The following is a 12737-nucleotide window of genomic DNA, read 5'->3' as shown; positions in this document are numbered from 1 at the left end:
TTAGCGTGCTGATGTTGGCGTGTGTTTGTGAGTGTTAGTTTGTGTGTGTTGGCGTGTTTAGTGTGCTGGTATTGGCGTGTGTTTGTGAGTGTTAGTTTGTGTTGGCTTGTGTTAGTGTGCTGGTATTGGCGTGTGTTTGTGTTAGTTTGTGTGTGTTGGCGTGTGTTAGGCTGCTGATGTTGGCGTGTGTTTGTGAGTGTTAGTTTGTGTTGGCGTGTGTCAGCGTGCTGGTGTTAGCGTGTGTTGGTGAGTGTTAGTTTGTGTTGGCGTGTGTCAGCGTGCTGGTGTTGGCGTGTGTTTGTGAGTGGTAGTTTGTGTGTGTTGGCGTGTGTTAGCGTGCTGGTATTGGCGTGTGTTGGTGAGTGTTAGTTTGTGTTGGCGTGTGTCAGCGTGCTGGTGTTGGCGTGTGTTGGTGAGTGTTAGTTTGTGTTGGCGTGTGTCAGCGTGCTGGTGTTGGCGTGTGTTGGTGAGTGTTAGTTTGTGTTGGCGTGTGTCAGCGTGCCGGTGTTGGCGTGTGTTGGTGAGTGTTAGTTTGTGTTGGCGTGTGTCAGCGTGCTGGTGTTTTCGTGTATTGGTGAGTGTTAGTTTGTGTGTGTTTGCGTGTGTCAGCGTGCTGGTGTTGACGTGTGTTGGTGAGTGTTAGTTTGTGTTGGCGTGTGTCAGCGTGCCGGTGTTGGCGTGTGTTGGTGAGTGTTAGTTTGTGTTGGCATGTGTCAGCGTCCTGGTGTTGTCGGGGTATTTTGCAGGACGGCCTCACTCCGCTGCACTGTGCAGCTCGGAGCGGCCATGATGGAACTCTGGAGATCCTCCTCGAGCAGGGAGCACCCATCCTTGCCAAGACCAAGGTGCCACATCGTCAACATCATCATCACCGATAACAACACCGTCATCAACATCATCATTAACATCCTAACCATCATCATCAACAACATCATCATCACCAAAAACACCGTCATCATTAACATCATTATGATAGGTCATCATCAACAGCATCCCCGTCAACAACATCATCAACATCATCATCAACACCATCATCAACATCATCATTACCTAACACACCGTCATCATTACCATCATCATCATTGGCCATCATCAACACTGACACTGCGTGTGCCACTGACACTGTGCCTGTGCCACAGAACGGGCTGTCCCCGCTGCACATGGCCGCGCAGGGCGATCACGTGGGCTGCGTGCGGGGTCTGGGTGCGCGCGACGCCCCTGTGGACGACGCCACGCTCGACTCCCTCACCGCACTCCACGTGGCGGCCCACTGCGGCCACTACCGCTCCGCCAAACTCCTGCTGGAGCTGGGGGCCGAGCCGGACGCCCGCGCGCTGGTGAGACGACGCGGAGGAGACACCGGGGGGGAAGATGCATGGGAGACGCGGCGCGAGACACGGGCGCGATGCGGAGGAGACGCGGTGTAGAGACGGGTAAACCGGGGGAGACGCGGGGAGACGCGGAGAGACTCGGGAAGATGGAGGAGAGATGCAGGGAGACTCAGTGAGACATAGGGGAGACTCGGGGAGACGTGGGGAGATACGAGGAGAATCGGGGAGTTGCGGGGATATGCGGGGGAGATGCAGGGGAGTCAAGGGAGACACAGGGTCACTTCACTCCCTTCCCCCCTCCATGCAGAATGGTTTCACCCCGCTCCACATTGCGAGCAAGAAGAACCGGGCGCGCGTCGTGGAGCTGCTGCTGCGCCACCGCGCCACCATCGGCGCCGTCACCGAGGTGGTCCCCCCGCCCCAGGGTGCCTTAAGGAATCCCAATAACGAGGAGTCACCTTTAATAGGGGTGCCTTAGAGACATCCCAACTACGAGGGGTCACCTTTAATAGGGGTGCCTTAGAGGCATCCCAATTACGAGGGGTCACCTTTAATAGGGGTGCCTTAGAGGCATCCCAATTACGAGGTGCCACCTTTAATAGGCGTGCCTTTAAGGGATCCCAATTCCCAGGGGTCACCTTTTAATTGGGATATCTTTAAGGGATCCCAATTCCCAGGGGTCACCTTTTAATATAGGGGTGCCTTTAAGGGATCCTAATTATGAGGGGTCACCTTTAATAGGGGTGCCTTTAAGGGATCCCAATTACCAGAGGTCACCTTTAATAGGGGTGCCTTTAAGCGATCCCAATTACCAGGGGTCACCTTTAATAGGGGTGCCTTTAAGGGATCCCAATTACCAGGGGTCACCTTTAATAGGGGTGCCTTTAAGGGATCCTAATTACGAGGGGCCACCTTTAAAGGGGCTGTGGGGTGTGTCACGGTGTGGTGTGTCACGGTGTGCTGTATCACACTGTGGGCTGTAGTCTGGCCTGACTCCGCTCCACGTTGCCGCGTTCATGGGGAACCTGGAGGTGGTGTCGCTGCTGCTGCAGTACGGAGCGACGCTGGACACGCCCAACGTGGTAATAGCACCGCACTGCACCACACCACATACGCATTACACCACAGATGCATCACACCACAGACGCATCACACACTGCACCGCACACTCATCACACACATCGCACACCATACCACACACACATCACGGACAACACTGCACTGCACCACACTACCCACGCATTATACATCACAGTACACCATACCCTGCACCGCACACGCATCACACCACACACACGTCGCACACCGCACACGCATCACAGACCCCACACCACTCTCCACTGCACCGGCATCACAAACCAGGCTGCACTGCACTGCTCCGCACCACACCAGTCCGTGCCCCACAAAACACCGTCGAGGCCCTCACTGCAGACATGGATCCCAGTCAAGACGGAGGGCACCACGCCATTGGACGCCTGGCAGTGTGGCCAGCATTGATTCCAGCAGCACGACTGACTTTGCTTGTGTTGATAAACCGGTGCTACTGCTGTGCTCCTGTTGATGATGATGCTCTCCCAGAAGGAAGGCCGTGGTAGCTGATGGGATGTGTACCAAATGCGACCCCGGTGGTTGTTTTAGTTATAGCGTGGTTGTGTGTGACTGTGCGTCGTGGTTTGCCGTGTTGTGGTCGCAGCGTGCCTGGCATTCTTGTTTTGGCTATCGTTGAGTTTTGGTTGTTTTGGTTGTAGAGTGGTGGTGGTTCTGGTGGATTTATTGATACAGTGGTGTTGTAGTTGTATAGTGTTGTTATTGTGAGTATAATTCTATAGTGTTGTCTATAGTGTTGTTGTAGTTCTATAGTATTGTTGTAGTATTATATTGTTGTTGTGGTTGTAGTATAGTGTTGTGGTTGTATAGTGTTCTTGTAGTTCTATAGTGTTGTATTATTTTTGTGATTGTATCGTGTTGTTGTTGTGGTTGCAGCGTGGTGAGACACCATTGCACATGGCCGCCCGTGCGGGGCAGCTCCCAGCCGTAAAGAGTTTACTGAAGGCCGGGGCGGATCCACACGCAACCACACGGGTGAGGGCGCAACCACACGCAACCACACGGGTGAGGGTGCAACCACGAGGGCGAGGGGGCAACCGCTGGCAACTACCACGGGCCTCCCCCTACCGCGCCGGCCTTCGTGGGAGCTGTTCGCCGGGCCACACGGGGCACCTTTGCCTGTACCTGTACGCTTTCAGGACGAGCAGACCGCGCTGCACCTGGCCTCCCGCCTGCCTCGCCCGGAGGTTGCGCTCGCCCTGCTGGAGGCCGGGGCGCGAACCGACGCGGTGTCGGCCGGAGGGTACACCCCGCTGCACATTAGCGCGCGCGCCGGCCACACGCTCACCACGGCGAGCCTGCTGCACGCGGGCGCCGACCACACGCTCCCCACCAGGGTGAGCCACCTCAGCCCTCGCCACGCCCTCACAGCCTCACTGCCTGCATGCACCCTCACGCGCGGTGTCGGGTGGAGTGACATGTGGTGTGACGCGTGGGATGTGACGTGACGTATGGGGGTGGCGTGTGGTGTGGCGCGTGGGGGTGGCATTTGGTGTGAGGCATTGGGTGGTGTGACGCACGGTGTGATGCGTGGGGGTGGGGTGACGTGGTGCGAGGCATGGGGTGGTGTGACGCACGGTGTGACGCGTGGGGGTGGGGTGACGTAGTGCGAGGCATGGGGTGGCGTGACGCACGGTGTGACGCGTGGGGGTGGGGGTGGGGTGACGTGGTGCGAGGCATGGGGTGGCGTGACGCACGGTGTGACGCGTGGGGGTGGGGGTGGGGTGACGTGGTGCGAGGCATGGGGTGGCGTGACGCACGGTGTGACGCGTGGGGGTGGGGTGACGTGCGAGGCATGGGGTGGTGTGACGCACGCTGTGACGCACGGTGTGACACGTGTTGTGACGCGTGGGGTGGGGTGACATGTTGTTTGAGACATGGGGTGGCGTTACGCATGGTGTGACGCATGGCCTTTTACAGAAAGGCTTCACCCCTCTGCACGTCGCTGCCAAGTATGGACAAACCGACGTGGTGCGACTCTTGCTTGAGGGCGGAGCCCAAACTGACATAACGGGCAAGGTGAGAGAGAGAGACACGGTGTAGTGGGCAGGGTGGCATTCACAGACACACCCACAGACGCAATCACAGACGCACCCACAGACACGCCCATGCACTCCTGGTGTTAACTGTGGGAAGTGCAGTATTGTGTGGTACTGTGTAGTATGTGCAGTGTGGTACTTTTCGATGCTGCATAGTGCCACCGCACTATGTGGTGCTGTCTGGTGAGTGCAGTGCCAAGTTGCGTGGCCTATGCAATGCAATGCCGTGTGTGGTACGGTGCCGTGTGTCACGTTAACGGTGCGGTGCAGAACGGGCTGACCCCGCTACACGTCGCCGCTCACTACGACCACCAGGAGGTGGCCCTCGTGTTGCTGCAGAATGGAGCCTCACCCACGGCCACCGCCAAGGTGCGAGTTTGTGTGTGTGTGTGTGCGCGTGTGTGTACGCGCCTGGCACAAGCGTCGTGGTGACGTCACCGCCACTTAGTGGCGAATGGCAGTTGTTGTTGTGTACGCGCCTGTGTGCGTGTCTGACAAAAGGGAGAGGTGGCACAGTAGCTATCATGCTGCGCTACAAACCCGGCGACCCGAGTTCAATTCCCTCTCACGGCCAACACCAGCGACGATTATTTGAACTGGTCCTGGGCCTCCCCTTGGTCAACTCGGCTTCACGTGGGTACCCAGTGCGGTGTGTCGACACTGGCACTCGGGAGACAAAGGCAGCCAAGCGTGTTGCTGGCCGCCCACCCTGTCATGTGCCGTGTCAGCCTTCATAGGTGGGGGATCTTTGTTTTGTGTCTGGCTTGTGTCACACAATGGCAGCTGCACTGTGCTGCGAACACTGCCGTTGCTTGTGAGAAGGCTGAGAGGCTGTGACCCTCACGGCACTTACTGCCACGACAGTGGCGTTGGGGGCTGAGGATGGGCGTGAGAGGCTCGATCGCGTGACCACGAGGACCACAGGAGCATAAGCAGACCCGGCTCATGCCACAGGCCCCCGGGGGGGGACGGGCGCCCGCAATGTCACCTGGCCAAGCCCCCGTTTGGCGGAGCCGGGAAACTGAACCCACCTCGTGGTTCCTCCATAAACAGGAAACCACCACCGGTGTCCACGTGGAATGTCCGAACCCTCACTGCGGAGGAGAGGCTGCCACTTCTCTTTCGGGAGCTGGACCTGTACCGCCTGTGGAATACAGGAGCTCCTGTGGACTGGTTCTGGCTCCAATCACCGCGAAGGGTGCATATTTCTCCACTCGGGGCCAAACAATGTGGCTCTTGTTCTAAACAAAAGAATGAAGGGGGAGTGGGAGCATGGAGGCGGGGCCACGGGAAGCTGCGAGTCTCAGGCTGTTGTGGATTCACCTCCCCATCAATGGGAGGAAAGAAATGGTGGTGGCTAACGCCTCCACCGAATATGAATATCAGTGGAGGGATGCAGGCAAGGTTGATTAGTAAAATGCCTTCTATGATCTGTCCCAGGTGCTGGCTAAAGTGGGCCCTAAGGATTAAGTCATCCTGTTGTATGGCTGTTATGCACCAGTGGGTCATGATACAGGCGCTTGAGCCGGAGTGATTTGAAGGAATTGGCCAGATCAGCTCAATAACAACGGGAGGATGCTGCTAGACCTGTGCAGCCTATGGGCTTGTAATCACCAACGCACTGTTCCAGCATCGGCGCATCCGCACAACACTTTGGGTGCACGCCGGGTGCAAGCAAGAACATATGCTGGACTACAAAGTGACACCAGAACCGACCGTGGAACCCATCTGCCCACTGACCATCGGCTAGTCATCTGTAAGATGCGCCTGCATTCCATCGTGGTGGTGGGCGTCCACCTCGGACCCCATTCAAACCAGAAATAGCGTGGTCTCGGCTTGCTGATAAAGGTTGCAAGTGAGAATTTGATCATCGCTTGCAGCTCGGATTAAAAATCATCCCCCCCGCCCCCCTCCTGTTGCCGAGGGGAAATGGGTGAGGTTCAGGACGGTGGCTAATGCAGCTGTTATGGCTTCATTGAGCACACAGTCCAGATCTCCCCAGAGACCTGGCTGACAGAGGTGTTCCAGGTGGCTGAGAGAAAGCGACAGGGCCACTCCCACCGCCTACAGCATCCCACGTCGGAGAACAAGGAGGCTGTCCCCAGACTTGGCTGAAGTTCGCAAAAAGCCGTTGCGGCGCTGCGAGGATCGAGCGGTGGTCTCCGGCTGCCAAGGAGTGGATGCTGCGTTAGCAGCTAGCGATCACAAATCACTCTTCAAACCGCATCACGAGAGTGACTTGTGGCTCCCGGGGCGATTGTCTTGCGTGTGTGTGTGTGCGCGTGTGCAGAATGGGTATACCCCCCTGCACATTGCCTCCCGCAAGGGCCAGGACCCCCTTTGTCTCTCCCTGCTGTCTCACGGGGCCGACGTGGATGCGCACACCCATCAGGGGGTTCGCGCGCTGCACCTGTGCAGCCAGCAGGGCCACGGCGCGGTGTGCAGCACCCTGCTGACCCACGGCGCCCAGCACACGCCCCGCACCACGGTACTCACTACACACACCACACCAGGGTACTCACCGCACACACTTACCACTGGTGAGTGGTAAGTGGTGGTGAGTGTGGTGGTGAGCGTGTGGTGAGTAAGTTGTGAGCGTGTGGTGAGTAAGTGGTGAGTAAGTGGTGAGCGTGTGGTGAGTAAGTGGTGAGTGTGGTGGTGGGTGTGGTAAGTGATGAGTGTGGTAAGTGGTGAGCTTGTGGTAAGTGGTGAGTAAGTGGTAAGTAAGTGGTGCGTGTGGTAAGTAAGTGGTGAGTGTGGTGGTGAGTAAGTGGTGAGTAAGTGGTGAGTAAATGGTGAGTAAGTGCTGAGCGTGGTGGTGAGTAAGTGGTGAGTGTGTGGTGAGTAGGTGTTGAGTAAGTGGTGAGCGTGTGGTGAGTAAGTGGTGAGCGTGTGTTGAGTAAGTGGTGGGTAAGTGGTGAGCGTGTGGTGAGTAAGTGGTGAGCGTGTGGTGAGTAAGTGGTGAGCGTGTGGTGAGTAAGTGGTGAGCGTGTGGTGAGTAAGTGGTGAGTAAGTCGTGAGTGTGGTGGTGAGTAAGTGGTGAGCGTGGTGGTGAGTAAGTGGTGAATGTGTGGTGAGTAAGTGGTGAGTAAATGGTGAGTAAGTGCTGAGCGTGGTGGTGAGTAAGTGGTGAGTGTGTGGTGAGTAGGTGTTGAGTAAGTGGTGAGCGTGTGGTGAGTAAGTGGTGAGCGTGTGGTGAGTAAGTGGTGAGTAAGTGGTGAGCTTGTGTGTTCACAGATCGGGCTCACCCCGATGCACCTGGCTGCCCAGGAGGACCGCGTGGAAGTTGCGCAACAACTCGAGGCTCACGGAGCCCCCATCGACCCCGTCACCAAGGTAACAGCCAGGCACCCACATCTCCATGGCGACCTCTACCCAATCTCACTGCTGTCATAATACACATAGCTGGCCACTTTCCGTGTTGTACGGTGTGTGCGGAGTAATGTCTACTCAGTGTGCGGTGTGTATGGTGCGTTGTGTCACAACAGCTGGGCTACACCCCTCTGATCGTGGCCTGTCACTATGGGAACGCTCCGATGGTTGAATTCCTCTTGCGCAATGGGGCTGACGTCAACCACAAAACCAAGGTAACCTCGCAGTCGCCAAAAAAAAAAAATACAGCAACAGCAGCCGCCATTGGACACTCAGTGGCGGTGACATCACCACGGTGCTTGTGCCAGGCTAGGTGCACTTTGAGGCCATGTGAAGTGTCGAAGGCTCAGGAGCAGGAGGTCACGGGACAGACCCAGGTGCCATGGGTCGACTGAGATGACCGGCAGATGCACCACCTATGCTCCCCCCAACTCGCTGAGTTTAATCCGCCCGGCACCCCACCGATTGTTGTGAGCGTCGCTCCTGCGCCCTCCACTGTTGTTCGGAGGGCGCGACTGCCTCCAACTTCCCAGCAGCAGCGTCCTTCATGGATCTCCACAGAGCCCGATGTTGACACTGCGTGTACCGGCCATCGGCAAGTCCACTCGGCTCCACCATGCGAGGGGAGTGGCAGCGAAGTGGTGATGAGCGCTTTGCGCTATGAACCCGGTGACCCAAAACCAACAACGAATATACGAACCGGTGCTGAAGCTTCCCTAGGTCAATTCAGACATCAATGAGCACCTGGAGCGGTGCATAAACATCAGGGCTGGGGGAGACAAAGGTGGATGATTGGGCGGGCGTGGCGTTGGCCACCCACCCCCTCGTGTGCTGTGCCGGCCTTCACAGGTGCTCGCCCCGACAGTCCGTTAAGGGGGACCTCTGTGTGTGCGTCACGTGTGTAACCGTACGTCCCTCGCAGAGCGGCTACACCCCCCTACATCAGGCGGCTCAGCAGGGACACACGCACATCGTCAGCCTCCTCCTCAAGCATGGAGCCCGGCCCGATGACGTCACCAATGTACGCACACTACCTCGTCGCACCTCGTTACACACGCTACCTTGTCACGCGCGCACCTCGTTACACACGCTACCTCGTTACATACACACATCGTTACACACGCTTTCTCGTCGCACCTCGTTACACACGCTACCTCATTACGCACGCTACCTCGTCACGCGCGCACCTCGTTACACACACTACCTCGTTACACACACACCTCGTTACATACACACATCGTTACACACACACGTCGTTACATGCGCTACCTCGTCACGCGCGCACCTCGTTACACACACTACTTTGTTACACATGCTACCTCGTTACATACAAACATCATTACACACGTTACCTCGTCACGCACTACCTCGTCGCGCGCGCACCTTGTTGCACACACTACCTCGTTACACACAATACCTCGTTACACACACTACCTCGTTACACACGCTACCTCGTTACACACACTACTTCGTTACACACGCTATCTCGTTACATACACATCGTTACACATGCTACCTCGTTACACACGCTACCTCGTTACACACGCTACCTTGTTACACACACTACCTCGTTACACACGCTACCTCGTTACACACGCTACCTCGTCACACAACCCCCATTATATCCATCCTCCCCCATGAGAGTGTGACACGGTGAGGACGTGTGTGATGAGGTGTGCTGTAGGGTTTGTTGTGGGTGGTGGTGGTGGTGTGTGTAGACAGCAACAACAACCTGTCTTGGGGGTTGTTGTCTGTCAGGTTGTTGTTGTTGTCTGGCAGGTTGTTGCTGTTGTCTGGCAGGTTGTTGCTGTTGTCTGGCAGGTTGTTGCTGTTGTCTGGCAGGTTGTTGTTGTTGTCTGGCAGGTTGTTGTTGTTGTCTGGCAGGTTGTTGTTGTTGTCTGGCAGGTTGTTGTTGTTGTCTGGCAGGTTGTTGTTGTCTGGCAGGTTGTTGCTGTTGTCTGGCAGGTTGTTGCTGTTGTCTGGCAGGTTGTTGTTGTTGTCTGGCAGGTTATTGCTGTTGTCTGGCGGGTTGTTGTTGTTGTCATTGTCTGACGGGTTGTTGTTGTCGTTGCCTAGCGGGTTGTTGTTCTGTGTGCTGTGTGATGGGGCACGCCGTGCGACAGGGGGGAAACACGGCGCTCTCCATCGCAAACCGCCTGGGCTACATCTCCGTCGTGGACACCCTGCAGGCCGTCACCACGGAGACTCAGACCGTCACCATGGTAACCAGCTCACTGCCGCCACTGCAACCCCATTAACCCCGATAGCTGCGGCGCTGCAGACAACTCTCGGGCCTCCGCTATGTCGACTCGGCATTAAATGAGCACCTGGTCCGGTGCGAATATATCGGCGCCGTGGAGACTTCGTAGGCGCTGCTCGCTAGCGGCAGTTGCCTCGACCGGCTGTGTGGGTTACCTGGGGGATCTTTGTCTTTGTTTTGTCTCGAGTCCGTTTCCCAGAGGCACCGGCTCAGCATCCCGGAGACCATGACTGAGATGCTGGACGTGTCCGACGACGATGGTGAATACACACACACACATACATACACATACATACATACACACATACACACATACACATACACACACACATACACACACACATACACACACACATACACACACATACACATACACAACAACAACAACCGCCATTCGCCACTAAGTGGCGGTGACGTCACCACGACGCTTGTGCCAGGCTATGTGCACCCTGAGGCCACGTGAAGTGTCGAACACCCGCTGGCAGGAGGTCACGGGGCAGACCCAGGTGCCACGGTTCGACTGACTGAGATGACTGGCTGATGCACCACCTGTGCCCCCTACTGTGCCAACCTGCTGTGCTTCAGCCACCCGACACTCCGCTCGTTGTTGTGAGTGTCGCTCCTCCGCCCTCCGTTGTTGTTGGAGGGCGACTACCTCCAACTGCCCAGTAGCGTCCCTCACGAGCCTCCTCCACAGAGGCCGATCTTAACACTGCTGGTACCAGTCATCGGCAAGTCCACTCAGCTCCACGTCCTCCTGTACCACATCACTCCATCTCTTCTCTAGTCCAATGCCGCGCCCGTTTAGGCCCCTCAATCCGGCCGAACAAAAGCTGTTTCGGCATGCGGTGGCTGGGCATGCGGGCTACATGACCCAGCCATCGCATCCTTGCCCGCCGGAGGAGCTCACCGATGGGACCTTGCCCAGATCTTTCAAGGATTTGTGAGCTCCTCACACAATCCAGTCTGGTTAAACCCAGGATGGGTCGTAGGCAGGCTAGCCTAAATGTTTCAAACCGGCGAAGATGCTCCATTAGGGGGTCCACGTTTTGCAAGCGTAGAGAAGGGAGGGAATTACCGTGGCCGAGAAGACCTGAAGCTTAGTGCGGAGCGACAGACCAGGTAGCTTCCACACAGCGTTACGCAACCGATTATAAGATAATGCCGCTCGACTGATTCGGAGTGAGACCTCTGCTGTTAAACTGGAGCCGGTCATAAGCACACTGCCCAGGTATGGAAAACTCTCCACTCTCTCCACAACTGCCCCATCACCGATTGGGAGTTGTGGGGGTGGAGTGTCCGATGGTACAAAATACCCAGGCAGGTGCTTAGTTTTGGTGGGGCTGATGGTAAGGCCCCATCTCTTAGTGGCACGCTCCAGTCTCAGCAGAAACGTCTCCACCGCCTCCTCTGAATGAGCAGCTATTACCAAATCATCAGCATACATAACGTGGTTGAGCAATAGGGAGCCATCCCTTGACCGCACCCGGGCATCGATCAGCCTCCCATTATATTTGTACCATATGGAGATTCCCCCGGTATAACTATTGAAGGCTTCACAAACTACGTGGTCAAAATAGATGTTAAATAATGTGGGAGCCAGAGGACATCCCTGTCGCACCCCAAGGTGTAAAGGGAATGGCTCTGAATCCCGGCCACGTAGTTTTACCTGGGCCCGTTCACCATCATGAAGGTCATTAATGATCGTGAGCAGAGGGTCAGGGACTCCAAAACACCAAGAACAACCCAGAGCCCAGGCCTACACATTCACACATGCACACACACACGCACACACGCTCACAGATACTCGCACAGTCACTCATGCACACACACGCACACACACACTGATACTCGCACAGTCACTTATGCACGCGCACACACACGCACACACACACACGCACACACACACGCACACACAGGCTGACAGATACTCGCACAGTCACTCATGCACGCACACACACACGCGCACACACGCACACACACACGCACGCACACACACGCACACACACACACAGATACTCGCACAGTCACTCATGCACGCGCACACACACGCACACACACGCACGCACACACACCCGCACGCACGTACAGGCAATCGCACAGCGGTTGCCACAGCACTGTGCTACACAACCATTGCAACTGTTAGTTACTCTTTGGTCCTTTCGGTAAAGTCACGTAGGTATAAAATAAAAAATAAATAAAATAAGATTATGGATCCCTGCAGCCTCGAAAGCTTCAAATCAGGACATTACATCTATTTTAAACTAAAGAATAAAAAAAAAAGTTTTTATTTCACCAGGTAAGGCCCACCGAGCTATAAAACTATAAAATAGCTCTTTTTCCGAAGCGACCTGGCCATAAGTGATCGCCGAACGAAAGTGGCTTATCACGATTTGGAAATGTATAGCAGTCAAATACCGTACTCTGAACGCGCGAGATGTTGTTGATTCTAAATTGTGGAGGGAAAACCCGGAGAAAAATCCATGTGACAATGGGAAAAGTGAACATGCAAACTCCAAATATACAGCAGCAGGCGTCAGGGTCGAGATTGAACCCGAGACCTCCTGTATACCAGGCGAGGTAGTTAACATCTCACCACCGCGGCGCCCTTAACATCTCGAACGCTAA

The 12737-nt window shown here is 55.8% G+C and overlaps 1 protein-coding gene across 13 annotated transcripts in view; it reads left to right on the top strand.

Moving 5' to 3' along the window:
• The window catches only part of LOC116944339 (uncharacterized), a 103046-nt gene that overhangs the window by 44382 nt on the left and 45927 nt on the right, over positions 1-12737 (top strand). For 10 of the 13 annotated variants that reach the window (XM_076068461.1, XM_076068463.1, XM_076068458.1 and 7 more), the window contains 14 exons: positions 747-845; positions 1140-1337; positions 1639-1737; positions 2315-2413; positions 3315-3413; positions 3578-3775; positions 4359-4457; positions 4748-4846; positions 6768-6965; positions 7715-7813; positions 7966-8064; positions 8772-8870; positions 9973-10071; positions 10297-10369. In XM_076068461.1, the coding sequence (XP_075924576.1) occupies positions 747-845; positions 1140-1337; positions 1639-1737; positions 2315-2413; positions 3315-3413; positions 3578-3775; positions 4359-4457; positions 4748-4846; positions 6768-6965; positions 7715-7813; positions 7966-8064; positions 8772-8870; positions 9973-10071; positions 10297-10369 (1657 nt within the window). The remainder of the gene's footprint in view (positions 1-746; positions 846-1139; positions 1338-1638; positions 1738-2314; positions 2414-3314; positions 3414-3577; positions 3776-4358; positions 4458-4747; positions 4847-6767; positions 6966-7714; positions 7814-7965; positions 8065-8771; positions 8871-9972; positions 10072-10296; positions 10370-12737) is intronic. The other 3 variants (XM_076068460.1, XM_076068455.1, XM_076068459.1) reach the window with 1 other exon arrangement.

Source organism: Petromyzon marinus, chromosome 21 (genome assembly GCF_048934315.1).
Source record: "Petromyzon marinus isolate PM22_M1 ecotype Great Lakes invasive population chromosome 21, UKy_Petmar_22M1.pri1.0, whole genome shotgun sequence".
In the NCBI taxonomy this organism is placed as follows: Eukaryota; Metazoa; Chordata; class Hyperoartia; order Petromyzontiformes; family Petromyzontidae; genus Petromyzon; species Petromyzon marinus.
This window is presented reverse-complemented; position numbering and strand designations above follow the sequence as displayed.